The sequence below is a fragment of the Chlorocebus sabaeus genome, chromosome 16 (genome assembly GCF_047675955.1).
Source record: "Chlorocebus sabaeus isolate Y175 chromosome 16, mChlSab1.0.hap1, whole genome shotgun sequence".
Taxonomy (NCBI): domain Eukaryota; kingdom Metazoa; phylum Chordata; class Mammalia; order Primates; family Cercopithecidae; genus Chlorocebus; species Chlorocebus sabaeus.
In genome coordinates this window covers 78,634,023-78,658,106 of record NC_132919.1, presented here as the reverse complement: position 1 = coordinate 78,658,106, position 24,084 = coordinate 78,634,023, and the positions used below count along the sequence as shown (strand labels likewise).

General features: G+C 58.9%; 1 protein-coding gene across 6 annotated transcripts in view; it reads right to left on the bottom strand.

Moving 5' to 3' along the window:
* The window catches only part of BAIAP2 (BAR/IMD domain containing adaptor protein 2), a 78,203-nt gene extending 54,217 nt beyond the window's left edge, over window positions 1-23,986 (bottom strand). For 4 of the 6 annotated variants that reach the window (XM_073005481.1, XM_008013213.3, XM_037993198.2 and 1 more), the window contains exons 1-3: window positions 23,796-23,974; window positions 5,662-5,737; window positions 2,135-2,221 (exon numbers count right to left, since the gene is read on the bottom strand). In XM_073005481.1, coding sequence (XP_072861582.1) covers window positions 2,135-2,221; window positions 5,662-5,737; window positions 23,796-23,849 — 217 coding nt within the window. In that variant the 5' untranslated portion in view covers window positions 23,850-23,974. Of the gene's footprint in view, window positions 1-2,134; window positions 2,222-5,661; window positions 5,738-18,569; window positions 18,670-23,795 lie in introns of those variants that run through there. The other 2 variants (XM_008013211.3, XM_037993199.2) reach the window with 2 other exon arrangements.
* Window positions 23,987-24,084: the final 98 nt, after the last annotated feature.

Sequence of the window (24,084 nt, the reverse complement as noted above, 5' to 3'; positions counted from 1 at the left end):
GTTCCCCACAGGCAGACCCCCATGCGACCAAGGGAGGAAAGCACCTGGTCCTCCAGCTCATCTCCCAACAAACGGTTAATGATGGTAAGACAATGACTCAGCCAGGAGCGGTGGCTCACGCCTATAATCCCAGCACTCTAGGAGGCTGAGGTGGAAGGATCACTTGAGCTCAGGAGCTTAAGACCAGCCTGGGCAACACAGTGAGACCTTACCTCTAAAAAAATCAAAAATCAAAAAGTAGCTAGGTGTGGTGGCGCACATCTGTGATCCCAGCTACTAGGGAGGCTGAGGCAGGAGGATCACTTGAGCCCGTAAGTTCAAGGCCACAGTGAGCCGTGATCGTGCTACTGCATTCCAGCCTGGGCGACAGAGCAAGACCCTGTCTCTAAAGAAAAAGAAAACGCCCCTTTCACAGACATCCACTGTTTCTGCCCTTCTCCAAACCCTGAAGACCTGGGCTGGCGCCCAGGAGCTCCAGAGCAAGCTGCTGTTGGTTGCACTGGAGTCTCGGCCTCCACCGCCCTAACGCCACGCATCTCACACCTCACCCTCCAGGCTGAGGCTGTGGAGGCCCGGCAACCCCGCCCAGAGTGCCTCCTCCTCTCCTCCCCAGTCTGTCAGCACAGCGGTGCCTCAAGAAACTCCCAGCACCGGCACGGTGGCTCACGCCTGTAATCCCAGCACTTTGGGAAGCCAAGGTGGGTGGATCACAAGGTCAGGAGTTCAAGACCAGCCTGGCCAAGATGGTGAAATCCCATCTCTACTAAAAAAAAAAAAAAAAAAAAAAATAGCCGGGCGCAATAGCAGGCACCTGTAGTCCCAATTACTCAGGAGACTGAGGCAGGAGAATCTCTTGAACTCAGGGTTCGGAAATTGCAGTGAGCTGAGATCGTGCCACTGCACTCCAACCTGGGTGACAGAGTGAGACTCCATTTCCAAAAAAAAAAGAAAAGAAAAAAGAAACTCCCAGGAATCACCAGACCTGCAGCAAACATCCCAGTGGACCTGCCCAAGGGAATGGCATGGTAGGGGGAGGGGGCTCCAATGAGGGGCCGCAGGGGCTGCTAAGCACGCAGGACGTCTAGAGCGAACTGGAGAGAACGGAGCCTGGGCAGGCAAAGCTGGTTCCCGGGTTCCCAGCCCCACCACCTCAGCATTAGGGAGATGGAGCCTCTTCTGGGAGCTGGAATTGACACAGAGCAACCCAGGACCCCCCAACCCACTGCCTGCCGACACATCCAGGGCCTCTGTCAGTCAACGGGGCTATCAGTCCCCAAAAAGAAAAGTAGAAAAAAGGGACCAGGGCCAGTCCCACTGACGCTTCCCCATCCGAGGGTCTCCAGACCTGCAGACCACCTCCCAGATCGGCGGCCACGGGGAGGTAATCAAGAGCGAGCACGGCCTGTCCTCTGTGACCAGAGGGAAGAGGAATCCAAGTGGTTTCTCCAGCAACACAGGCTTCGTCGTGCGTCGACGAAGCTCTGGGAGCAGCAAGTCAGCACAGGCACAGCCGGCCTGGGGTCTCCCAGGTGGGCAGAGGAGACCTCAGCACCACCCAGCTAGGTGAGGGGACTGTGGAAGCATGGACTCCGCCTCAGCCACGCCTGCAGCACCACCACGCGGGCCCTGACTTTCCAGGTTTTGCCCTGTGTCCCTTGACATAGACGTCATAGGAGCCATCACAGAAAATTTGCTGAACATAGACAAAGCGTCAATAACATAAGCTGCCAGTCAGCCAGCAGACATGCTGCTGAAGCGTCTTCCTCAGGGCCACACCACACGTGGGCTTGCATCCTTTTTCACTCATTTTAATAGCAGGAATGAATTCCCACGCCATCTAATCCCATCATCCAAGCACACAGACCCCGGTGTCAGCCGCTCCAATTTGCCGGGAGCACCTTTAAACGTGGGTTTGCCTGCTCGACCTCACCTTAAGCTGCACGCCTCAGGGGACGGGACCCACCACCCACTTTCAGCAGGATGTGCCCCTCAACGCAGCTCCCAGGGTGACTGTCATTATAATATTTTCCCATTTGACAGGCAAAACCTGATCTCAAATCAAAAAGCAGCTAGACACAGGACAGGGCCCCAGAGCTGCCTGAGGGCATCAGGCGACTGCCAGGTGGGGTCTCACCGAGTTCTTTGGAGCCCTGGCTCTCGCTGGCCAGCTCCCCCATCTTCACCAGGGCATCAAAGTAGCCTTTGGCTGCGTACGTCACACCTGGGAGAGAAAAAAGGGAGCAGTTATTTCCTCCATGAGGCACAGACGAGACTCTTCCCCAGCAAAAACACGGCAGTCTTCGCACGTACAGGCCAGCCCCCTCTCCTGCCCAGACAAGCTGGGAGAACATTCGGCTTGCTGTGATTTCTGGGCTGGACAGAACCCATCTCTTGTTGATATTCTTGTTTCACCCCAATCATGAGAGCTCCCTTGACTCGTAAGAACACAGCTTACCGGTTCAGGCCCTGGGCTACTCAAGTCAAACTGCAGAGTGCTGATTCCTATCACGTGCTACCAGGCGGGGTGGGGGGGCGGGCGGGGAGTGCTGCACTAACGAAGTGTATTTCGTGAGACAAAGAACCAACCCTGGGCAAGGAAATGGCAGAGCTGGGCAGTAGGAAGCCATCTCCCCACAGATCCCCAAGCCGAGCCTGGAGTGGGAGAACTATTTCCCATCACTTCAGTCTCAGACCAGGACGCCCACCTGGGAGGAGATCACAGCTGATCAAAGGAGGCTAAAAGCATCACTTGGTGTCGCGCCGCCTGAGGGGCCTCCCATCAACTCGGAGGCAGAGTCTGATCTAATCAGAAGTGGGCGTGAAGGGCTCGGGCTTGCTGAACTCCTCCCCAGCCACAGGGGTGGAGCAGGCTCCTGGAAGAGCCTGGGCTTCCTCCTCAGGGACTCCAGGGAGCGCCCGGCAAACTCCTCCACCTGACAAGGAGCCCCACCCCGACCTCCAGGCTGCAGAAAGGGCGAGGCAGGGCCCTGGAGAGCAGCGTAGTTACAATTTCTAATCCGTTTTCTACACAACCCACTTAGGCGCCTACAACCGGGCCCTTCATCAGATTTTATTTATGTACTTTTCAATTCAGTGCGCACAGTTTGTTCTGCGGCACAAGACTACGCCTGCAGAGGAATGAAGGGCTGTGCCTCAGGGGAGGTGGGCTGCCTCAAATAAAAGAAAAAACGAAACAGCGGAAGTGAGACTCCAGGGCCGCTGGCTGTGGCTAAGGTGGCCGTGCTGCCTGGACGGCTGAGCTCATCCCTGCGAGGCCATCGAGAAAAACAGGAGGAGGAAGTAACGCTCTAAGTCTCTGCACTCAGTCCTGCCACCCTCATGAGGAACCAAACAGGAGCAGAAAGGCTCAGAAGGAACCCATGCCTTGGTGGCATCAAAGGGCTGAAGTGCCCGCTCACCCAGAGAAGGGGAGCACAGCCCCTGGCCCCCACCACAAACCACCGAAAGCAGCATCCACACCACCTCTGTGTGTGGATGACGGGGAAGAAATCCACACCTCGGAGAGCCCCGTGAGGACTATGAAAGACTCTACCATAGATGAGGTCACCAAGTGTCCTACGGACAAGTGGCTCCGGGAAAAGGAAGCCGTCGTGAGTCTGCAATGTGCAAGACCAGCCCCCATCTCCAGGGGTGGGATCATCTGGACCCTGGATTCCCATCGTAATGCCCAAGATTCAGACCCAGCTGGGAGGAGATAAACAACTGGTCTCATTCACAGGGCATGGAACTTAGCTGGGCCTGGAGAATCTGGACATCGTGTGCCGTGCCTGGAGATCATGGGATCACCACGGTTGGAGGCCCTCTGCACCCACCTCGAGCCAGGCCTCAGCCTTCCTACTCTGATTCAGGAGCCTCTTCCCAGCGTCAACATTTCAGACCAGAGGCAAAGGCAGCTCTCCCTGGGACCCCCACGAAGCTGCCCAACAACTGGGGTGCACCGCAGGGGAGCAAACCAGGTGCAACTTCCACCAGAAGGCCACGCCAGCCCTCAGAGCGGCCACAGGCTCTGCTGCCGACTTCCACTACCTGGTCCAAGAGGCTCCCGGCTGGGGGACAGGGTCACTACATAGCCCAAGGATCTCCACCGTCATTAAAACCCTGCCTCAGGCCAGGCTCATGCCTGTAATCCCAGCACTTTGGGAGTCCGAGACGGGCGGATCACCAGGTCAGGAGATTGAGACCATCCTGGCTAACATGGTGAAACCCTGTCTCTACCAAAACTACAAAAAAATTAGCTGGGCGTGGTGGCGGGCGCCTGTAGTCCCAGCTACTGGGGAGACTGAGTCAGGAGAATGGCGTGAACCCGGGAGGTGGAGCTTGCAGTGAGCTGAGATTGCACCACTGCACTCCAGCCTGGGCGACAGAGCCAGACTCCCTCTTCAAAACAACAACAACAGCAACAACAAAAAAACACCCTGCAGACTTCCGCTAGAGGAAAGACTCTCCTTAAGAATTTTGATGAGCAGGTCCCTCGGGCTGCAACCCCGGGACCAGGGCTGTAGGGGAGAGGCAGGGTGGACAGAAACAAGGCTGTTCCTGGGGCAGCCATGGGGGCCCTGCAGGGTGCCGGGTGCAAGCAGAGGTGGCCCAAGGGAGCTCCCTGTCCCCTTCATGCCCACAAGGAAACATGAAGGCCACCCCCCGCTAGATGTGGCAGACAGACACAACTGGTCCACCTTGGGAGCTGAGGAGGAGGGCAGTGCCAGAGACAGGCCTTCTGCCAGGTGCTCGGTTGGGGTACTTTGTCCCCAGGTGACAATGGAGTAAAGGTGGTTAAAAAAAAAAAAAAAAAAAGAAGGGCTGATCCACTCCTGCCCCCTCCTTGCCACCTCTAACCTGGCACCAAAACTGGACAACCAACTCCACCCAGTCCATGGGTGCCACGACACCAGGGAGCCGTGGAGGAGCCGGGGGCAGCTGGCGGAGATGCGGTGCGTGACCTGGAAAACACGGTCTCCTCCTGCTAGGGGATGTGAACTTTGCCTATGAAGATGCTGCAGTTACAGGGACACACATGGTAGAGGACGCAGGGCGACCGGGGTCACTGCCCAAGAACAGCAAGTCCCCATCCATGGCCGGACTCAGCCATGAGCACCTGCGGGGCCAACAGGGCAGGTGAGAAGTGCATCTGGGGACAAGGAAGCCACTCCCCACCAGGACGGAAAGACGCAGGTGCACCCAAGACCCCGCGGCAGAGCGCCTAGGCGGGGTGGGGGTGGTGGGCAGCGTCTCAGGGAGACAGTGGGAAGAATGGAATGGCCCTGCAGCCACCAGCCCCCCACACCCTCTGTCCTGGCTCTTTGTGAGAAGGAGCTGCAGGGTGTTCACTCAGAGAGGTGCCACAGGTCCCAAAGCCAAAGCTGCTGCGGTTACCGACAGCTTCATCCCAGCCCTGATCCCACAGTTTCTACATGATTCTGAGGGACTGACATCCGCACCCCTCCCGTCTCTAGATGCCACGGTGACAGCAGACACAGTCCAGAGTGCATGGGCTACGCCTTCACTCAAAGCCGCTGTCCGGCTTTGTTGCTGGAACAAAAGACCACCTTTCGCTCCTGACCAGGCCCCACAGCTGTGCCCAAGTCCATGTGCCAGGTCAGGAAGCGGCTCCCACCCCACAGGGCCAGGGCGCACTTCTACCTGCCAGCGCCTTCTCGTAATTCTTCCCCATGGCGATGAAGTTCCGGAGGCTAGGGTTGAACTGCTCCATGATGGTCTGGAAGAAAGCAGAGAAGAAACAGCATTACTGGCAGAGGTCACCCTGGTGACTCCGAAGGGTCCGAACACAGCGGTGCCAGGCACCCCTCCTGGGGGTCGAGACCACAAATGCTCAAGGTGGGCTTCTCGAGTTCAAATCCCAGCCATGCCCCTGATCAATGTCCCTGGGAAAATGACCTTCCTGAGCCTCAGTTTTCACATCTGTACGAAAGGGATGAGAAGAAACCCTGCCGCGGGAGTGTTTGCAGACTGAAGGAACGCATTTGCACGGTGCAGCAGGCAGAACACAACTGGCGCTCAGACGCGCTGCCGCCGAGGGGCCGTGCCATTAGCGCGGCTGAGTCAGCCCAGAAGGGCCCCCACCGGCCACACACAGTCACTCACCGACGTGGCACCCCCCTCCCACTAAAATCCTACTCAGCACGTCAATTACCAAACATCAGCTCTGATTAGCGCCATGGCAGCCTGATCTGCAAATGCCATGCTATGAATAATCCAACAGCTCTGGGTCTGTTTGCCCGACGGACGGGCATCTCGGTGCCAAGATCAGCAGTTCTTAGACTCAAGAAATTAGATTTTCACTGTGAAGGCCAAATAAATGTTTTAATTACAAGGCATAAAAACAGGCACACACAAACAACAGCCAAATGAGAATTCTACCAGCATAACACAATCAACAGCCAGCCCCCGCCAGCAAGGGCCCGGGGAGCAGCTCCAACAGAAACCCCGGCGCAGCCGCCTCCCGTGTCTTCCGGTCGCTTGTTATGATGTGATCCTGATCTTTCCTGAGGATCACAGGAAGGGAAGCCGCCCAGCCCTGTCACAGATGAGCAGAAGGCTGTGGGGCCCCCACGCACCCAGCCCCAACCTGTGGGCTAGAGGGTGGGGAGGGAAGGGCAACTCCATTCCCCACCCCCTCTCCCAGCACCTGGCCTCAGCCTCCGGAGCCAACAGGGCAGATAAACAGGGCATTTAGGGACAAGGAAGCCACTCCCCGCCACGGGATCTGGCTCCAGAAAACCCGCTATTTCACGTGTCTTCCATTCCCTGCCCTGAGCTACGGCCAGGGTGCGTGTTCTCGGGGAACAAGGCCCCCAGTTCTGCGCTACACCAGGGCTTGCAGCAGGCCGGGTACACCTCAGTCCTGCCCGTGCTGGAACCTCCAGTGGTAAAGCCACCCGGCCAAGTTCCAGGGCAGGTACCCCTTCCTTCCTGGATGCAGCAAGGGTGAGGGCACCTTAGCGTGCTAGCCCAGAGCCCATGTGCACAGGGGTGGGGGATGCAGCAGCCACCCAGCCGCAAAGTCCTGTTCTCACAGAGCCAACGTCTACCGAGGGAAGGCAGGACTGGGGGGCCAGCGCTTCCGCAGAAGTGGGACAGGCGTGCTCAGCAAGACGTAGAAGGCAGGCAGGGAAGCACTTTCCATGCCAGACAGCAGTGGGCAGACCAGAGCAGGGCAAAGGCCCCAAGGCAGGGCCCGCGGTGAGTTCCTGGGAAAGTAGGACCCGACGTGGGGGTGGAAGGGGCCCAGGGGAGGCAGGAAGAGGAAGAGGTGGGTGCAGCGGGATACACCCTGAGGCCAGGCTGCACGAAGCTAAGGAGGGTCTGAGCAGAGCGATGGGCCAGCTACATGTAAAAGATCCCGCTGGGTCGGATGTGGTGGCTCACACCTGTAATCCCAGCACTTTGGGAGGCAGAGGCGGGAAGATCACTTGAGCCCAGGCATTCAAGACCAGCCTGGGTGACATGGTGAGACCCCATCTCTACAAAAAATTTAAAAATTAGCTGGGTGTGGTGGTGCACGCCTGTAGTCCCAGCTACTCAGGAGGCTGAGATGTGAGGACGGCTTAAGCCCACAAGGTCAAAGCTGCAGTGAACTGTGACTGTGCCATTGCACTCCAGCCTGGATGACAGAGTGAGACCCTGTCTCTAAAAAAAATAAAACAGGCCGGGCGTGGTGGCTCATGGCCATAATCCCAGCACTTTGGGAGGCCAAGACAAATGGATCACAAGGTCAGGAGATTGACACCATCCTGGCCAACATGGTGAAACCCCGTTTCTACTAAAAATACAAAAATTAGCTGGGCGTGGTGGCAGACGCCTATAATCCCAGCTACTTGGAAGGCTGAGGCAGGAGAATCACTTGAACCTGGGAGGTGGAGGGTGCAGTGAGCAGAGATCGCGCTACTGCACTCCAGCCTGGCAACACAGTGAGACTCCGTCTCAAAAAAATAAATAAAAAGTTTTAAAAACCAAAAACAAAACAACCAGAAGAGATCCCTCTGGCTGCTCAGGGGAGACGAGATTTTAGCCAAGGGCCCTGGCATATGCCGGGAGACCCACTGGACGCTCCGGGACGCCAGAGGAGAAGAGAGGCACGTACCACGCAGGCCTCTGTTCTAGAGGCGGGGACGCTGCAGCAGAGCAGGCTCAGCACTGAACTAAATACTTAGCAATGAACCAGGAGCCGGGACGCTTTAACTCCCACGAGCGCCTGGGAGCCGGGGCAGGCAGGTCACACAGAGAGTGTGTGAGATGGGTCTGGCGCCCAGGAGAACATGAGCCAGAGACGACGCCTGAGAGTTACCAGCAGAGAGGAGAATGCTGGGACCTGGAGTGCTCTCGGCAGCCTGGTTCAAACTGATCAAGCAGACCGGGACTGACGCTCGGGAAATGCTGCCGGATGCGTGTTTATTGTAATGAACTCAAGCAGAAGGGGGCATCAGCCAAGTGAGGTGGATGCAGCTGATTCTAGTGTTCTGGTGTGTGTGTGTGATGTCTGCATGCACATCTGTGTGCATGTGTGCGCGTACAGACACGCATGTGTGCAGTGTGTTCACGTGTGCATGTACACATTTGTGAGTGTGCTGAGATGCAGCATCAAGCATGTTTCTCACCCTATGTGACAGAGGTGTGAGAACTACCACAGAGGGTGGGCATGCCAGAGCAGACCCCTCGCTCACAAGAGCCCCACGTGCTTGGCTTCAGGACCATGACCCCCACAGACCCCCGGGCAGAAGAGGCGGCTCAACCTGAGCTCTGTGAGCTCCACTAACATCCTGAGCAGCAGGAGAAACAGGCCAGGAGCCACCCAGGGCCAACCATGGCGGGTCAGCACGGCAGCCATGCCCACTGCATGACGCACGGGGCAGCCCCAAGGTTTCGCTTCCTTAGTGCAGCAGCTGAGCTCACACGGAAGGAATGCAGGAGTGAATGGGCAGGGAACAGCCACCAGGCCACCTGGGCATGGCCCTGCCTCCATCTGTAAGAGAGGGGCGGTGGCCAGGACACACAGGTGCTGCCGTCCTGGCCCGAAGGCAATGGCAGAGGCATCAATTCCACTGAGCCAATATTGTAAGGGGGGCCTCCCCTTACCAGGCGGAAGGGCCAGTTCCTCCTCCTACATCTGCATCCAGCCCCTGGGCCAGAAGAGAGGCTTCTGTGGAGCCCTGCCTCAGGCACACACAGCAGGTATCATCCACCCCTCCTTCGGGTTCCTCCCTCTCCCGGGAACCACAGGAGAAGCCCAGTGGCCCATGAAGAGCCCAGCCCCTCTGCTGGGAAACCATCTCCGGTCAGGCGTCTCTCTGAGCCCCCTAACGAGTCCATCCATTATCCTAGAGCTCTGGCAGGGGCCATCCTGACCCAGTGGGCCTGTGTGGAGGTCCCCAGCCCGAGGACAGCCCACTGTGGGGCATACACTCCAGTCCCGCCTCCACTTCCACTTCTGACTCCCCTAACTAGGCCAAGGTCCTGTTCCGGGGGCCCATAACCAACAGGCGCTCTGCAGTGTCCGGGGGTCCTGGGGTGGGGGCCGGGGAGCCAGTGGCAGGCAGCTCCAGCTCCTCTGGAACGAACACCAACAGCGGCAGCCCCAGGCGGAAAGAACTCTGTTCTCAGCCACACCAACGCGGCTTTTCCAAGTCACGGAGCGAGTGTATCTTTTTGCAGGATGCCACCAGGAAGGAGCTGAGCTCAGACACCCTGACACTGCTGGTCGGGGCGGGGAGGTCTGTGGGCTTTAAAAGGGGAAGGGAGCTTGTTTCTTACCAACACCAAAGGGCTGCAAAAACAGAAAAGCCTAGGCCGGGAGGGAGAAACTGCACAACAAAATAACCTCAAGCCCTCAGAGGGGCCACCCCCACACGGCAGGTCTGAAGCGAGTTTAAAGTCCAGCTGTCCACACTGAGGGCGCTCAGGGACACGTCGTGCCATCCTCAAGACCACAACAAAACTAAGAGGCTCCTGGGGGCTACGGGCACAGAGAGAGCTGTGCAGGGGTTCTGTGACCCCGTGCCCCCGCCAGGACAGAAATCCTACACCATGAGCAACCGTCACACTGTCCTCAAACTCTAGGACCCGTGTGGCGCAAACGCATCCCGGCGCGTGCAGAGCTCTGCTGTGCCCTGGTGACCACGCGCTGGCTCCCCGGGCAGCGTTCTGGGCTGGCAGGGACTTCCAGTTCCCCACTTGGTCATTCACTATTGACCAGGGAACACCTTTCCCACCCCGGGGGTGGTCCTGGGTGGGCCTGCCCACAAGGGGGGCCTGCCCAGAAGGGGCTCCCACACATGCCATGGAAGGCTTCCCCTCATAGGACTCATGCCACGAAACGCCAGGTGAGGAAGTGTCCCTGCCCAGGGCTGCCCTCCTATTGGGAGGCCCATAGAGATGGATGTCCCAGTGGCCCTGGAGTCGCATGAAATCCAGGCCTTGACCACAGCAGGGGCCTCGGCTGTCCCTACTACAGCTCCCAGGGACCCCGGATACGCATTTCTGAAGGTACAAATGGGAGGGCCGTGTCCACCAGTTAGAGGTGGCCGCCAGAGAATGTCGATGAGCCCAGGGAGTCCATTTGGCTGGCGAGCTGCCGGACACTGCTGGCCAGCCTGGAGACTGTGGCCATTATCATTCAGTGCTGCGGGCCGGCCTGGCCCGTGCAGGCACAAGGCAGCAAAACCCCCGTCATCTCTACCTCCTCCCAACTTGGGCAACAAAAGAGAGCGGCCAATATGTGTATAGAAAGGGGCTTTGCCAAAGGACTTCGCTCTCCTGCCCACTTCTGGGCCGTGCTGGGGCCCACCTTCCACCTGCTCAGGAATTCTCTTTACCCCTTGGCTCTCCCTCCTGTGATGCCGCCTCTCCAGCGCTTTCCTGGCAGGGTGGCCACACACAAAAGCAATCTCTCTGTGGACAGAGTGTCCCCCACCTCCCTCCAGCCCCTCAAGGCAGATGCCAGGGTGGGCATGTATGGCCACACCCCTAGGGCCTGTGTGTGTATGGACCCATACATGCACATACACCCGTGTGCGTGCTGCGGCCATGTACTGCACGCATGTTTACCTGTGCACGTACACTCACGCGTGTGCCGGACGCACGTGGACCCCTGTGTGTGCTGCATGTGTCTGTGTGTAGCCAGGCTGAGCTGTGTCTTCTATCTACTCAGAAGAAGAGAGTCAATGCTGGGACCTTCCCTAGCTGCCTTAGACCCTCATCACCCTAATCCTCACCCAGCCCCTCCATGAGAGTCACTGTCCCATCTTACATATGGACAAAATAAAAGTGAGGCTCAGGAAGGCAGGGGCTAGCCCGCTAGCTCTAGGTGGAGCCCAGAGTCCTGGCCTCAACCCTGCTGACCACACACCCAGCCTGGTCCCTCTCCCTCAGTCGCTCCTGGTATTGTACCCGACATGCTCCCCGAGGACACATTCCAGCAATATCAGGAGAAACGGTGACTCGATCCGTCTGGCCTCCCCAGGAGGGCCAATGCACACGGCGGCTGGCTGTTGCGGGGAGGGGCCCTGCCCACCCACTCCCTCATCCACGGACTGGCACGGTTCCTGAGGGGCCAGGCTGCTGTTGCCCACTGGAACACTGCCCTCACTTCCACCTCTGTTGCAACAGGCAGAAGCCGGTGCCAGCTGCAGGGCCAGCAGCGCCAGAGGGGCTTCCCCCAGCCCACTGTGCCACCACAGCCACGGCGTGAGGGCCCCACACACAGACACGGACCTCACTGCACCCACGGCTCTGGTCCATGTAGGCTTGGTGGGACCCTGCCCAGGAAGCCAAGCTCCAGGGAAGGGAACATGGGACAGAGCCAAGCCCAGAAGCCCCAGGCCACATGTCCAGCACAGAGGAGGGAGGTGCAGGAGGGGCCCTGTAGCAGTGGACAGTGTCCTCCTGGGAGGACACCTCAGGGCTTGCTGTCCGGGGGCCACAGGCTCAGTTCCCTTGGCTGCCAGGGGGGTTGGGGGTTTCTGCAGGCAGAGAGCATCGGGAAGGCGGCAGCGTCCTCCAGGGCAGGCCACTGCTGACCCCACACACAGGAGCACTGATGAGCTCCAGGCCCTGGGAGCTGGCTCACCGGGCAAGGAGTGGAGGCTGTGACGGTGTGAAGCAAGCCTGGCTGGAGTGGTGTGGACGGTCCTGTCCCCTCTAAACACTTGGACATCTGTCCTGGAGGATCCTCCCTGAAGGAAAAAAACCAACTCCAGGAGTCCAGCTGGGAGGGCTGCCTGGAGGAGGCAGATCTTGAACTGCATCTGACTTGGTTCGAGTCAGACAAACTACAAACGCATGTACACGGATTTAGGAAACGAGGGGATGCATGGAAGCTTCTGGGAGGAAACAGCCCGCAGGGTGAGGACAGGAGCCTGAAGGTGAGCTGGAGGCTGCAGAACGGGATCCCAAGAGGAACGGTGACAAACCAGGCAGAGACAGCACCCTCCTCCTCACCCTCTGTGGCTGGGGGTACAGGAGCTGGCAGCTCTGCCTCCCTGTACTAATGGGGTCCCCACAGTCAAGGGCAGGAGGAAACTGTGTGGCCAAACCCCTCTGTCATGCCAGGCACCCCCACCATGAGCCCCCACAGGACATGAGACCCCACAGAGGGCTGTGGGTGTCAGGAAGCAGGTGCCTCTCTGGAGGCAGGAGGGGGCCAGCCTGTTCCAGAACAGGGGGGTCAGGAGGGGCCACTAGGCTTCTCCAAGGGCAGCTTCAGTACAGCCTGGTTGACCCAGGCTCCCCAGAGCCACACAGCTCAGACAGATGGAGAGCACATCCCAGCCCCTCCTGGAAGCCGGAAGACAGACACCCAGGTCCCACCCATACCAGGGACTCCTGCAGGGCCCCGGGCAGCCTGGCCACAGGTCATGGTGGGGTCAGCGTGAGGGGCTGGGATGTCCCCTAAGGTGGTAGCTCCAGTTCTCAGCCTCTAGGAGCACCCCAGAAAAGCCATCATCAAAGTGATTCCTTGTATCTTTGGCACGGCGCCCAGATGTAACCAGAGGAGCAGGTGGTCCTCCACCAGAAGGGGCCTGAGGTGCAGGGACTCCTTCCCTCATGCTGCCTGCCTTACCCGCCAGGCTCCTGGGAGGCCCCAAGACAGGGAACATGAATGCTCCAACTAAAAACAACAGAGACAAATGCCAATGCTAAGGCCAGCTCCTGAGCCAGGCACTTCTGCCCTCCGCCTGCGGGAAGGGCCACACAGCCATTCCCCTGGGCTCCCAGCCCGGGGCCCTGCTTCCCTTTCAGGGTTGCGGCAGCATCTCCCTTTCCATGGGCCTTGGACACCTGCACGCCCTCTGCGAGCTTTCTCCTCGGGTCCACAACTCTCAGGGGCCCCAAGTCTGAGCCCTCCTCAATGAGGTCCCCAGGAGCAGAGGCCCACAAGGACAAAGGCCACACGTGGGGCCTTGCACGCAGGACACCATTACCCGGCCTGCGCAGGAGGAGCCACAGCCCAGCAAAGTCCAAACACAGCACCAAGTAGCCTGCCCACTTCCTTCCTGTCCAAGAGGCACATCCTGCCTATCCCAGCTTCAATGGGGACACAGCCCCTTACAAACACCTTCCACTGTCTGGCCACCCTGGCCTGGGTCACAGAACTTAACAACTGCTCAGCCTTACGGGGTGTCCAGCCCATACAGGACAGTGCATTCTGGCTGCCTTTACCTGTAGCCAGCATTGAGTTGGCCCCTCACCAGCTGACTGCTCGTCCAGTGGAATCAGCTGTCCCTGTGGAAACCTTCCTGTTGTCATAAACCGCAGGCTGCACTCTGACTGAGGTTAGAGGAGAAAACCATCACAGGCTCCTAATGCAATCAGCCTGAAGACAGACAGGTGGCCACCTCCAGGCAGCATGGGAGACTTGGCCCCTCCAGCAGCTACTGTACCTCTGTCGCAGGGTGGGGCCCATTGGGTGTCATGGCTGAACTGTGTCCCCTCCCAAGACGCATGTGTTGAAGTCCTAACCCCCAGCATCAACGAGTGCAACTGTGTTTGGAAACAGGGTCTTTAAGGACATGATAAAAGTAACTGGGGTCAGTTGAACGCAGTGGCTCACGCCTGTAATCCCAGCACTTTGGGAGGCCGAGTTGGGCAGATCACAATGTCAGGAGATCGAGACCATCCTGGCTAACACAGTGAAACCCCGTCTCTACTAAAAATACAAAAAAATTAGCCGGGCATGGTGGCAGGTGCCTGTAGTCCCAGCAACTTGGGAGGCTGAGGCAGGAGAATGGCGTGAACCCGGGAAGCAGAGCTCGCAGTGAGGCGAGATCGCGCCACTGCACTCCAGCCTGGGCGACAGAGCAAGACTCCGTCTCAAAAAAAAAGAAAAAAAAAGTAACTCGGGTCACTGGGGCGGGCCCTAATCCCATATGACCAGTGCCTTACAATAAGGACAGAAGAGAGCACAGACACCATAGGGACCAGCCGGGCGCCGCAGCCATCCTGTGCGCTCACCAGTCTGTGGTACTGTGTCAGTCCCCCTCCAAAGTGGAGAGGCCTGGTCACTAGGTCACTCATTACCGCCAATCGCAGACCCAAGTCTGGTCACCGCCTGGCCTGCAAGAACCCCCGAGGCCACTGCCCCATCCCCTCCCTGTGAAGGCTCTGGCCAGGTCTTCGGGCTGGGCTCACTGCTGGAGGAGTGACTGTGGCTGAGCAAGCAGGGAGGTAGCCTTGGAATGCCTGTACCGCCCCTCCTCCCGCCAATCTCAGGTCAGGCAGGTGGGAGGTGTGGCCCGGCCCGGGGGCTGCAGCCACACTCAGGAACACAGGCACCCAGGACAGCGACAAGCAGCCTCAGGGTGGGGCTTTCCTGCTCCGGACCGCTGACCTCTGATCTCTGAAGAACTTTCCGTCCCACGAGCTAGCGATCGTGGCCACCACTTACTCAGTACTCTCTCTGTGCCAGGAAATACACTATTGTCTCACTGAATTAATGAGAAAACAGAGGCCCAGCAGCGAGAATGCCTTCCTGAACTCCTCGAACTCCTGAACGGAAGGACAGACACACAGCTGGAGAGCCAGAGGGCCCTGGAGTTGGCTGGCCGGTTTCAATGGGCTCAGTCACTCCAGCTGATGGGAGGGGACACACTTCTCCCCTGAACCGAGGATCCCCTGTCAGGCAGGGACACCCAGGACCCGCACACGAAGCAACAGTAACGAGGCTGTGCACAGAGGACACCCAGCACAGTGTCCAGTGCGAGCAGTGGCGAGGGCTCCAGGGTGCCAGGATGCTGTGGGCCCAGCCGTCCCCAGAGCCAGAGCGTGAGACAGCGGTACCGCCACCCACGCCCCAGTACCCCAGCTTCACAGCCACATCCCTAGATGGGACTCCTGCCGCCAGTTGGACAGCAGCCCACGGCTCTGCTCCATGGCCTGGAGTCACTGAGGCCCTGGAGTCTCAGCCCAGGGGCAGGACAGGTGGAGGCTGGTGTTCCATCCATGCCTGGACTGCGTGAGGACGGGCTTTCCATGGTGGAACAAATGGAGACGGACACAGGCCTCCTCTGCCAGACAGAGTCGGCCAGGGAAGAGGAGGCTGGACAAGCTCAGAAGAAAAAGAGGTGTACGAGGACCCAGGTCCACTTCACATCAGGAGGCGGCATCTTGGCCTCCACCACACCCACTGGTTTAAAAGCCCCACCTAGACTGGACACAGTGGCTCACACCTATAATCTCTGAGAGGCCAAGATGGGAGGATCATTTGACCCCAGATGTTAAAGACCAGCCTGCACAACATGGTGAAACCCCACCTATACAAAAAATAGCCAGGTGTGGTGCTGCACACCTGTAATTCCAGCTTCCTGGAATTGCTTGAGCCCAGGATGCAGAGGCTACAGTGAGCCAAGGTCACACCACCGCACTCCAGCCTAGGTGACAGAACAAGACTCTGTCTTAAATCAATTAATTAAATTAAATAAAAGCCCCCGTCTAGAAGTGGCAAGGCTACTTTGCCTGGCACTAGCAGCATCCACCCAGACCACGCTTGGCTCTGGGTGAGACAAACCCTCTACTGGACAGATTCCAGCTCCGGCGGTCAGAGGATACCCTCTCCCCCACCACCATCCCCACCCCCATTCTAAAGTCAAGATGTCGCTCTTTACCAGCACAGGCACCTGGGCTACCCCAGCGCATTCCACCATTCGCGTCCTGCGACTCCCATTGGGGCAGTTATGACATGCGGGCGATCACCTCGCATGGCCCACCTGCTGACTCTCCTCTGCCACAACCAGGCAGCGGCATGCCTGGACAGCTCAGTGTACAAAACACAAAAGGACCATCCAAAGAAGGAACAGGAGGCCTGGCCATTGTCTGAAAACCTGCTGACCAAGAAAGCACCAGGGTGCCTTTGCTCACACATGTAATCCCAGCACTTTGGGAGGCCAAGGTGGGAGGACTGTTTGAGCCTCAGAGTTTAAGATCAGCCTGGGCAACATAGCAAGACCCCTATTTCTACCAAAAATTTAAAAAAAAAAAAAAATTAGCCAGGCACACAGGTGGGGCACACCTGTGGTCCTAGCTACTCAGGTGGCTGAGGCAGGAGGACTGTGTAACCGCAGGAGGTTGAGACTGTAGCTGAGGTGTGATCACACCACTGCACTCCAGCTTGGGAAACAAAGCGAGACTCTGTCTCCAAAAAAAAAAAAAAAAAGAAAGGAAGGAAGAAAAGGCCCAGGCACGGTGGCTCAAGCCTGTAATCCCAGTACTTTGGGAGGCCGAGATGGGTGGATCACGAGGTCAGAAGATCGAGACCATCCTGGCTAACACAGTGAAACCCCGTCTCCACTAAAAAAAAAATACAAAAAAAATAGCCGGGCGTGGTGGCGGGCACCTGTAGTCCCAGCTACTCGGGAGGCTGGGGCAGGAGAATGGCGTAAACCCGGGAGGTGGAACTCACAGTGAGCTGAGAACATGCCACTGCACTCTAGCCTGAGCAAGAGAGCAAGACTCTGTCTTAAAAAAAAAAAAAAGGAAAGAGAGAAAGAGAGAAAAAGAGAGAGAAAAAAAGAAAAAAAGTGCCAGTAACAAAAATGGCAGAGCAGGGGCGTGGAAGAAAATCTCAGAGACAGGCTCAGGAAGTGTTCCGGCATTGGCACCCCTGACGGCTCAGGAGCAGGTGCCCAGTGGACATGCACACTGACAGCCCAGAGCTGAAACGTGGCTCAGAAGTCAGGCTCTCCATGCAAAGTAAGCTTTAGGAAAACCCTACCAACTTACTTCACATGAATTCAATGTATGATTATCTAAAAATCTACCCAAACAGGGCCAGGTGCGGTGGCTCACACCTGTAAGCCCAGCACTTTGGGAGCCTGAGGCAGGCGGCTCACCTGAGGTTGGGAGTTCGAGACCAGCCTGACCAACATGGAAAAACCTCGCCTCTACTAAAAATAGAAAATTAGCCAGGCGTGGTGGCGCATGCTTGTAATCCCAGGTACTCGGGAGACTGAGGCAGGAGAATCACCTGACCCCGGGAGGTGGAGGTTGCAATGAGCCAAGATGGTGCCAGTGCACTCCAGTCTGGGCAACAAGAATGAAACTCCGTCTCAAAAAAAAAAAACAAAACACTACCCAAGTTTAAGACAACCGTTCCAGTAAATATAAAATAAAAACTCTAAGCAACAAAAAAAAAGCACCCTGTTATAATTGACAGCCTTTCCCCCTCCAAGGGGTCCCCAGCACCTCACGGCCCAGGACATCAGATCTGATGGTGCTGCGCACATCCCACCCCCGCCCATCAGAGTGAGGACAAGAGCACTGAGGATACCAAGGCTGGTGCCACCTGACCTGGGATGGACCCTGGGAGCATCCTGCCCGCTGTACCCACTGCCCAGGGAGCAAGATTTGGCCAAGGTCATATGGCCAGGGAACAGGCCAGGCAAAACTCCTCCTGGCAGGCCTGGCAGGAAGCCCAAGGACCAGGCAGGATTTTCCAAGGCTCAGGGGTGCCCAAACCAAAAGCCAGCAGACAACGCTCTGTAGCGTGAGTCAAAAACACCAAGGACAAATCGGGGATAACTTGAGGGGGATGCTGGGGGTGTCACTGTGCCTGGCAGGCAGAAACGGGCCCCCGCCAGGGGCAGACCCCCAGCCTCCAGCCCCCTGGAAGGGACTCCTCAGCACAGCACGGGCTCAGGCCTACCTCCCCACCATCTCCACCGCCTACTCCACTCTTGTTCCCTGGGCTTTCTGGTCCCCTTGGTGCAGGACCAACACTAAGAGCCCCTGGGCCAGAGCAGGAGAAACAGCCCTCAGCCTGCCTAGGCCAGCCCCCCACCAGGGCCACCTCCTCAGCCTGCACTGCCCACAGCTCTGGGAAACAGGGATTCCAACCACGTGCGGTACGTGCTGCCACCACCTCCAGGGAGCCCTCAGAGGGCCCAGGCCACTGCTTGAGGAGCAGAGAGCTAGAGCGAGCAGACCTCAACAAAGGCGGACAGTGATTCAAGCATGAGCGATCCAGAATCCAGAAACGAGATATGTTCATTCCCAAATACCAGTGGGTCCCCCTCACAGGCTGGCCACCATTCCATACCCACCGGAGGCATCCATGGGCAGCAGAGATCGAGCCCCCGCAGTCACAGAGCCAAACGGGTACCTTCTCAGCCTCCCCTTCTGCCTCTGGGTTGAGGCCCCTCGAGTCATCGTGCAGCTGTACAGGAACCACCAGGGGCCAGGAATGAATCAGCGCTCGAGGGAGGTGGAAGTGCGTTGGAGGCCGGTGCCAGCTCCATGCCCGCCTGCCTGTAATTACTAGGGATCTTAGCGCAGGCTGTGGGGGGCGGCTGACAGCGCCGGTCGCCCAAATACAGAGCTTCCAGGGGACCACGGGCTCTGTGCAGCCACGAAGATGTTTCCCTATCCTGGGGCTTCAAAGTAAGTCACCCAGACAAGGAGGCAGGGAAGGCAACACAGGGCAGACTCTCGCTCAGTGCAAGGAAGGACAGGAGCCAGCCCCAGCCAGCAGTCAGTGGCACCCCAGCTCCACAGACGATGCAAGTGTCCCCCACCCGTGGTGGCAGCCACAGGCAACGCCAGCCCAGGGCAGCTGGCAGAGAGGGCCATGCAAGGCTGGATGGGGACAAGTGGTGATGTCCAGCTCTGCTAACCATCTGCCACTCCTGCAGTGATGCTGGGGTTGCTCCCCCGACCAGGACCCAGACCTGTGAACTGGGGAGAAGGACGCACCGGGCCTCAGCCTCCTGGCCAGCCCGCCTCCTGGAGCTTGGAAGGGGGATAGACCTCTCCTGTTCAGTGGCCAGGTCACACAGCAGCCCTCCCCTGCAAGACCACCTATCCTGGACAACTCAGGCCATGGTGCCCATAGACACGGCATGGCCCTCAGGCCTCGACCTTTGGAACCTTCAGTTGCAAACAAGACAGCAACAAGAACACAGCTCCCGGCAGCTCCCACCCACTGCCCTCGCCTCTAATGGTGGCCCCTGAAAGCCCAGGGCAGCGCCGGCCTTCATTTTAACCCTGAACCTCAAGTCCACTTGGTCAGTCCCATGAAGTCAACCGATCTCCCCAACGAAGGACACCTGCTCAAGGCAAGGCCTGTGGGGACAGCAGGCATGGGCAAGACACTCTCCCACTCAGCCCACAACTCCACAAGCACCACGTCCCAGAACCGCCTGGTCACATCCATTGGTAGACACGGACCTCACGCAACCACCAACGGCACAGCAGGCATGGGATGCCAAGCGAGAGCTGGACGCTGCCCGGGGCCAGCAGGCATGGGACGCTGAGCAGGCGCCAGCAGAAGGGCCGCGCACCCTGGAGCCAACACTGGCAGGACAGTGCCTGGGACCAAAGCCCACAGAGGCTGGGCAGCCCAGAGGCCAGCGAGACGCGCCAACTGGTCTCTGTGCCCTGGCCACCCTGCCGAGGGGACCACATCAGCACGACTCCGGGAGACACGCACCCTGCCAAAGGCTGGCGGTGGCGGGGGCAGGGAGCAGAGAACATGACATGCACACGGGGAGAAAACACAGGCCAGGTCCACTCAGTGGCAGCAGACCCCGCCACCCTGCAGCAAGACGGTGCCCACAGGGGCCACCCCAGGAAGTATCCCTGAAAACAAAGCACCGCATACACACGTACACACATGGACACATGCGCGCACACACGCGCACGCGTATGGAGCTGGGCCCAGCACTGTGACTTCCCTCCTTCTCAGCTGCCGGGTCTGCTGCCCCCTAGGCAGGCGGCTCCAATGCCAGGAGGTGCCTGTCAGAGACCTCCCCACACCACAGTCTCCAAATGGAGGGGACGGTGAGCTCTGCACATCCCACGAAGAAGCTGGATGTAGCAGAGTGCAGCAGCCGGGCCCGGAGCAGAAAAGCCGGCAGTGGGCTCCCCGCCACCCAGCAGGTGACACCCACCCCCTGGCACAAGCCCTTACCAATCACACCAGAGGTGGCAAACCCAACTGGCACCCGTCTCCTCAAAGCATGACCGCGGCCCTGCCAAGCTGGCTTCCCCACCAGCTGTGAGAGTGACCAGCCAGGGCCAGGAGCCTCGGCACCACGAAGGCCGCGGCCACGGCTGTAACAGGGACTCCTCCTCCTCCCCGGATGCTCTCCCACCTCACATGTTCTGGGACAGGCTGTGGGTCAATGGCACTATCCCAGAGAAGGTGCTGGAGCCGCCACACTCCAGGCCATGGGTCACCTGGGAGCCAGGGCTTCTCTGCGGACACAAGACCGTGAAGAAAACACCCAGCTGGCAGTCGCCTGGCACTCCGGGAGCCACAGCCAGCCAGACAGCCAGCCCCTCAGCACGCAGGGATGCTCGGGGCTCCCCCAAGAGGGCTGCAGTTTCAGTAGCCTTAATACCAAAGGCCACTCAGTCATCTGCGGGAGGCAGATTCCAGCACTCCATCCCTCCATCTGGGCCATTATCCAGGGCTGCCTGAGCGAGGGCCCGGCCCGGGCTCCTGAGGAAGGGGTCTTCCTCGCCTTGCCCTCCCAACCCCTGCAGGGCCCAGCCCAGGTGCTGCCCCCAGAAGGTCTGAGATTGTGTTCTCTGCAAACACTGGGAAGCGTTCTGCTCCCCTCCCCGTCATTTTCCATGAAATTCCCCGAGGACACAGTTCCCAAGGGAATGGAGCCACCAGAAAAGAGGTCAAAGTCTGCGTTACAGATTCTTACAGGGAAGAAAATCAAAACTGCACTTTTTATTCTCACATTCTTAATCAGCAAGGCCAAGGACAAGCGTCCTCCTTTGCCAAGGCAAACACCACTCAGAACTGCAGTTGAGGCGATGCAACGGCCAAACCAAACAGCTGAGCCGCATCACGGGTAACACTGAGCAGGCCACAGCCCAGCCATTCCAAGAGGCACTGCCAGGGCTCTGCAAGCCGCCAACCCAGGCACAGGAGCGGCCCCGGGAAGGGATGCCAGAGGCAGCCCCGTCCCAGGAGACGATGGAGCTTAGCACTGCCTGGACCGGCTGGACCGGCCCAGGCGTGCACACCGGTGGCTTCAGCGGTCTCCTGACTATGTCTCCACGTGGGCTGAGTTTCTGCCTGGCCGACATTGCCAAAGCTGCCCAACCAGTACCGGCACTACCAAGGCACCTTGAGATCCCCAGTGACAAAGGACAAAAAGGTAACAGCACCAGGACTCAAAGACTCAGCAGTCAGGCACCCAGAGTGGCAGCAGGAGCCACCTACCTACAAAACCAACCCCGCCTGTGTGCAGCAGCCGTGCAAGCCTGTCGCCAGGGCAGAGCCTTTCCAAAGTGGATCGGCCCTTCAGACACCTCCAGCCTACCGCGTCCAGCCCTGCTAAATCAAATCATCAACCGCCACATCTTCACTTGAGAAAATCACCAATTAACCCACCCGTGGAAGACGAAAGGCAGAACCTGTGTGTTTCACGTGCTCCAGACCTGCTAGTCTGCGTCCACAGGGGCTCAAAGTCCCCAAACACTCATTCTTAAAGAGTTTTCCTGCCACCCTCCTGCCAACAGATTTCACTCAGACCCGCAGATAAATTACAGCTCCACCTAGGTGAAGGCCGACTGCCAGTTAGGAGAGTTTTATTAAGGACGATCACGGGGTCGGTCTCCCAGAGCAAAACCACTCCACGTACCCCCACCCCGCCACAAGTCTCACCATGAAAGTTCCTGCTTTCTGGTTTCAGTGCAGAAGCAGAGAAAATAGGAAAAAGGTTCTGCCGTGGTACTTCTTTCTTCCACCTTCTACAATCACGAACAAGTCGTAATGGAACTAATGACTAATAATTTAATAAACCTCCCTCCCTTGACGGCGTGTGCTTCCACAGAGCAACAAAACCAGAACCGTATGCCAGACTCTGTGAAACCCCAAACCTAACCGCAGGGCCTGTGCCTTTCCCAAGCCGACTCCTCAGGTCACCCTGAATCCTGTTTACCAGGGGCTCCGACATGGCTTTAAGACTCAGCTAGTCGACCGCACCCGCCTTCAGAATCCTTCCAGACGGACGTGGCCCCAACTTCACAAGCTTTATTGAAAGCTGTATTCAAATGCAATCTGCCCTCTGCACTCCAGCTGGAACCAGAGGGGCCACCCCAGAAGCCTCCATCTGGCTCTCCGAAGCCTGAGGGCTAAGAGCGCTTTGCAGGCCCCTGGCCAGGCACGCCTTGGCCGCCTAACACAATCAGAAACTGTTACTCTGCCGGGCAGGGCGCAATCCGGTTAGGAGGCATGAACCAGCAACTGCAGGGTAAATACCCACTCCACTCAAAGCCCAGTCTGTCACTGAACCTTCAGACAGTTTTGGAACAAAGCACATTTTTGTTGTAAGAGATCGCCTAGGACCCAGGGCCACCCAGGGCAGGGGTTTCTCCTCCGAAAAACTGCCCCTCGGGAGCTGCTGGGCTCAGGCGTGGGGGTCCGGACCGAGAATGGATGCTGAAGAAAGAGGAAATCAAGGGCCTGTTCGTCTATCCCAGCCACAGAAACGACCGGGGAGGGGGCGGCAGCGGAGGCTTCCAGCGATGCTCTGCGGCCCTCGGATGTGAACCTGTCATTTCACAGACGAGAACGTGGACGCCACTCTTAACACATCTGAAGCAAAGGTAGGCACGTCAGCCTCCTACACAATCAGTCTTCTCTCTCCGCGGTTACATAAGATGATGGATTATCCGTCCACCCATCCAGCCTGCCCGCGTTTCGACCTCCCACCTTAGGCCCCAGCATCGGCGCCGGACAGGAGTTGTGGAAAGGGAAAGCCTGTTGAGAAGGAAGTGCCCGAGGCTCGCGCAACCGCGCCTGCAAAAGCCCCACGGTGCCAGCGCGCCGGCCGCGGCCTTCAGGCAGCCCCCACGCCGTCCCGGCGCCGCAGCCCCTGGGCCCGTCGCCCCCGCCGCCCCGGCCCCGCCCGGGTGTGCTACGACCCGGACAGGTCCGAGGGCTCCCGGGGTCCGGAGCGCGGCTCCGTTCCTGCCGACGCCAAGTCAGGCGCGCGGAGAGGAGCGCGGGGCCGAGAAGGGCCGTCGGGGCGGGGAGTGCTCCCTGGGCCTGGGGACGGGCCGGGCCGCGGCGGGCATGGGGTGGGGGCGGCCGGGAAGGGGCGACCACCTGTGAGCGACCGGCGCCGGACTCACCACCCCCGCAACCCGGGGCCTGGGTGGCTGCGCCGGGAAGACCCCAGAAGTCCTAGCCTCCTGGCCCCGCGCACGGCCCCAGGGCCGCCCTGGTCGGTCGGGCTTGGGCGCGCGGGCGGCGCGAGACCCGGGCGCACCCGGAGTAGGCTCAGCTTGGCGCCGGCGGTGCTCACCTTGTAGACATTTTCCGTGAGCCGGTGCATCTCCTCTGAGCGAGTCAGCGACATGGTCCTGGGTCCCGGCGGCACCACACACCGGAGCAGGGGCGCGAGCGGCGGCGGCGGCGGCGGCGGCGGCGGCGGCGGCGGCGGCAGCAGCAGAAACAGCAACACGAAGAGGAAAGCTTACCCGAACCACAGAGCCCGTTGTCCGGCGGCCGCCACTTTTATAGCCGCCTGAGGCCCCGCCCTGCGTCAGTCCCCGCCCCTGCGTCCCGCCCCCGTCGCTCCCGCATCACCGCCC